This window comes from Dioscorea cayenensis, chromosome 15 (genome assembly GCF_009730915.1).
Source record: "Dioscorea cayenensis subsp. rotundata cultivar TDr96_F1 chromosome 15, TDr96_F1_v2_PseudoChromosome.rev07_lg8_w22 25.fasta, whole genome shotgun sequence".
NCBI classification, from domain to species: domain Eukaryota; kingdom Viridiplantae; phylum Streptophyta; class Magnoliopsida; order Dioscoreales; family Dioscoreaceae; genus Dioscorea; species Dioscorea cayenensis.
Window position 1 is genome coordinate 5,206,665 of NC_052485.1, and position 4,562 is coordinate 5,211,226.

The 4,562-nt window shown below is 32.2% G+C and overlaps 1 protein-coding gene across 1 annotated transcript; it reads right to left on the minus strand.

Annotated features, from left to right (window-relative positions):
• Positions 1-2,077: 2,077 nt before the first annotated feature.
• LOC120277621 (F-box protein CPR1) lies at positions 2,078-3,160 on the minus strand. Its single transcript, XM_039284479.1, has one exon. It carries the CDS (start codon positions 3,158-3,160, stop codon positions 2,078-2,080), a length of 1,083 nt encoding a protein of 360 aa, XP_039140413.1.
• Positions 3,161-4,562: the final 1,402 nt, after the last annotated feature.

Consider the following 4,562-nt stretch of genomic DNA (forward strand, 5'->3'; position numbering starts at 1 on the left):
TGAAAATTAATTTTATGAGAAAACCTGTATTTTTGTTGAAAGAAAGAAACTAATTAAACTTCGTCACAAACAACATAAGAATATTAAAGAATAAAAAAAATTACAAAATTCATAAAAAAGAAATCTTGGCTTTTTTCAATAAAAAAAAACATTATGTATAATAAAATATCTACGCCACACAGATTCAAATCATTCTTAGATGAATTAACTCACCGGTGATATCACAACCAATTCATCATCTATAAAATAATAAATAATAAGCGCCATTTTTATATTCTATTCTATGCTCATGATTGAATGCTCTACTTTCCCACATGGAAGAAAAGTCCCAATATAAGGTATCACCAAATACCGTTGGCTTTCCTTAAATCTCCCCATCTTCTTCACCCACTTTTCATCAAAACTATAAACCCGTACTGAATTCTTAGTAGAAAACACAAGCAATTCAACACCAATCATTGTGTGACAAGATGGTTTGCCCTTCGATCCAAGATCCCTCAGATTAATCTCATGCACTTTAATCCACTCCATTTGTGAAGAAAATGGAGATCTCATCAACCATATCACTATCCGTTTCTCTTTCTTCTTATTTTGAATCATGCACAATGATCCATCAGGCCAAGCTGTAAATTTTAACTCAATCTGACGAATTCTCACTCTTGAAAGCTTCAGGCAAAAGCACAGACTCTAATCTCCTCCTCTCAATGTCAAAAACAATACCTTGAAATCTTGCATCTATTATATTTCACTGCCCAGTGAAAATGAATAAATGAAACACCCTAAATAACTTCTGCAAGATATTCCCATGACATATCCTCAGACAAGTATCGCCAAAACTCCAACATCACTTTCCTTGATTTTGATGATATTTTCCCAATCGCACATATTATCTCATAAGATCTTTTTCGTTGATTGAGCCACGAAGTGATGTTGTTAACAGGATTTATCACGCGGAAGTCATTAAGAAAACTCTTGAAGAAAATCAAGCCATGAAAAGTTGTTAATATTTGTTTGCTGTATTTCGTTAAGAACAACAAGGATTCTGTTGGAACACCAAAGACATCATGATCAATGGGAATGATCTCAAACTTAGAATCAACGATGTTGATGACGCTGATGCCTGTTTTGACATGCTTTGCATGAAGAGTTTGGATGAAGGGATCTGATATTAACTTTAAAAAAGTCTTGCTCACCGTCTTCAACTTGCATAAGGTTTTGGCTGGAAGCCATTGGAGAATCTCCATTAGACAGTCCTCTGGCACCATCATGCATGGCTGGCTTGGAAATTCTCTTGATTTGGTGATTCAGTGGTGGAAGGAATGTTATATTTAAATTATATTTAAATAGTTAACAAAAGTTACCATGAGAATTTTCTTTTTTCTTTTTTTTCCAAATATATATATATATAATTATCGAATTTATCTTATATTAAACTATATTTATCTTTATTGATTTTAGATTGATATTTTTTGAGATCTGTCTTTCTTTTATTTCGTTATCGAAAAATAAAAACTGGAATATCTTGAATAATGATTAAAATATGGTGAAATTGCTTTTCATTTATGGACTTTTCAGATATTGTATAATATGATTTACCAATCTTGTTTTTTATAAGAAAAGAAATTCTTTTGACTAACACCGGAAATAAATGATTCTCATCTGACTCAGATCATATTAATAATTTGATTAAATTATGAGAAAATAATTATAAGTTCGCATGTATTTACAAAATTCTTACATGGTCCTGGATTGTTTTATTATCCTTAATTCATTGCTCCTTTTTTTTTTAAGGATTTACTCGTTAGTTTAATTTCGTCAGTAACCCAAATCCCATGAAAAGACCAAAATACCCTTGGTCTTTCTTATATATGAGCCTCCAAACTAATTACAAATGTGCAAGCTGAGTAATGCATTAATTTGTTATTCAATGTTTTTGTTTTTCATTGCCAAGTGCTTGTACTCTCCCTAGAAAAAAAAAAAAAAATTACAAAACTCATGCATAAAAAAAAAAAAAAAATCTACGCCTTTTTTTCTCAATAAAGAAAAACATTGTGCATAATAAACCAGAAGGATGTCGCTATTCCATGCTCATAATTGATTGCTCTACCTTTCCACATGGAAGAAAAGTCCCAACATAAGGTATCACAAAATCACGTTGGCTTTCCTTAAATCTGCCCACCTTCTTCACCGAATGTTCATAAAAACTATAAACCCGTACTGAATTATTCGTAGAAAACACAAGCAATTCATCACGGATCATAGTGTGACAAGACGGTTTGCCCTTCAATCCAAAATCCCTCAGATTAATCTCATGCACTTTAATCCACTCCATTTGTGAAGAAAATGGAGATCTCATCAACCATATCACTATCCGTCTCTCTTTCTTCTTATTTTGAATCATGCACAATGATCCATCAGGCCAAGCGGTAAAACTTAACTCAATCTGACGAATCCTCACTCTTGAAAATTCTTCAGGCAAAAGCACAGACTCTAATCTCCTCCTTTCAATGTCAAAAACAATACCTTGATATTCTCCGTCTGTTATATTTAGCCTAAAACTCACAGGCCAGAAAACAAATCCACTCAAAAACACTGCCAAATGAAGAACAATACATCTAACAATTGAATCAACTTCTGCAAGATATTCCCATGACATATCACCAGATAAGTATCGCCAAAACTCCAACGCAGGATTCCCTGATGATTTTGATATTTTGTTGATCGCGCATATCATCTCATAATCTTTGTCATTGATTGAGCGCAAGCCCAAGACCATGTAATGCATCAGCATGCCTGGAGGAGGAGAGATGATGGAGAAGTTCTTGGTAAAAGGGTTTAACACCCGGAAGTCATTGAGAGAACTCTTGAAGACAATCAACCCACGAAGAGTTGCCATTATTTTTCTGCTGTATTTTGTCAAGAACAACAAAGATTCTGTTGGAATACTAAAGACATCATGATCAATGGGGATGATCTCAAACGTCGTAGACCTAGTGATGTTGATGATGCTGATGCCGGTTTTGACATGATTTGCATGAAGAGTTTGGATGAAGGGATCGGATATTAACTTTAGAAAAGTCTTGCTCACCGTCTTCAACTTGCATAAGGTTTTGGCTGGAAGCCATTGGAGAATCTCCATTAGACAGTCCTCTGGCACCATCATGCGTGGCTTGGAAATTCTCTTGATTTGGAGAAATTTTTGATTACAAAATATGTATATATATACACGCAACATTTTTTATCAAATTTATCTAATATTAAACTATATTTATCTAATAAAGTGGATAAACCACGGATTTTTTAAAAAGAAGAGAATAAAAGAGTACAACATAGAGGAAACAACAAACAATAAAAGACTGAAAGTAAATAACATACTGAAATCCTCAATAACATATCGAAGAGAATGATGGAGAAAAGCAATGCTAAGAGAGAAACGAAAACAAGTTTGAAGCGGACAAAAGCTACTGTCCCTGAGACACAGTCTCCCGACCCAAAGAATAAAAAGGATTACTCACGATCGCAGAGGTGCATCGAATCACCTATATTTATCTTTATTGATTTTAGATTTTGTTATTTTTGAATTATCATTTTTTTATTTCATTATTGTAAAATTAAAACTGGAATATTTAGAATGGTGAAATTGCTTATTATTTATGGTCTTGTCAGGTATGATATGATTTACCAATCTTGTTATTAAAAAAAAAAATTCTTTGACTATCATCGGAAATAAATAATTTTCATCTGACTTAGATCATATTAATAATATGATTAAATCTGTTTAGTCTGTCTGAGTTGTCTGTTGTTGTTTTCTGTTCGCTTTTCAATAAATCTGTGGTTTATCCACTTTTATCAAAAAAAATAAAAATAAAAAAATAATATGATTAAATTATGAGAAAATAATTATAGGTTCGCATGAATTTACAAAATTCTTACATGGTCCTGGATTGTTTTATTATTCTTCATTCATTGCTCCTTTTTTTTTAAGGATTTACTTTTTAGTTTAATTTCGTCAGTAACCCAACTCCCATGAAAAGACGAAAATACCCTTGGTCTTTCTTATATATGAGCCTCCAAACTAATTACAAATGTGCAAGCTGAGTAATGCATTAATTTGTTATTCAATGTTTTTCATTGCTTAGTGCATGCTTGCACTCTCCCTAGAGAATCATCTAATTAATTCCTCTTTGGTTGATGATGGATATATGACCCATTAATTCATCTTCTTTTGTGCCTAATGCTATATATAATCTTCAATTGATTAATTCTTAATAATTAAGGTGGTAAGTACAAAGCTAAAACCTTTTTCCTTGGGAGACCAACCATAATAGTATTTTTTTTTTTTAACAAATACAACAAACTCTGTCAAAGAGATAGGTAATTAATTACAAACTTAACGACCTCTTAGATATAAATTCTCCAGCCATGCAACCCAGAAGAAGGAAAAAAATAATATTATTACGACAAAGACTTACACCTGAACAAGCAAACAATACTGATAAGTAGTACTAAGCCTTTGTGTTCATTGGATAAATAGTACTCTCTCTCTCTATATATAAATATAT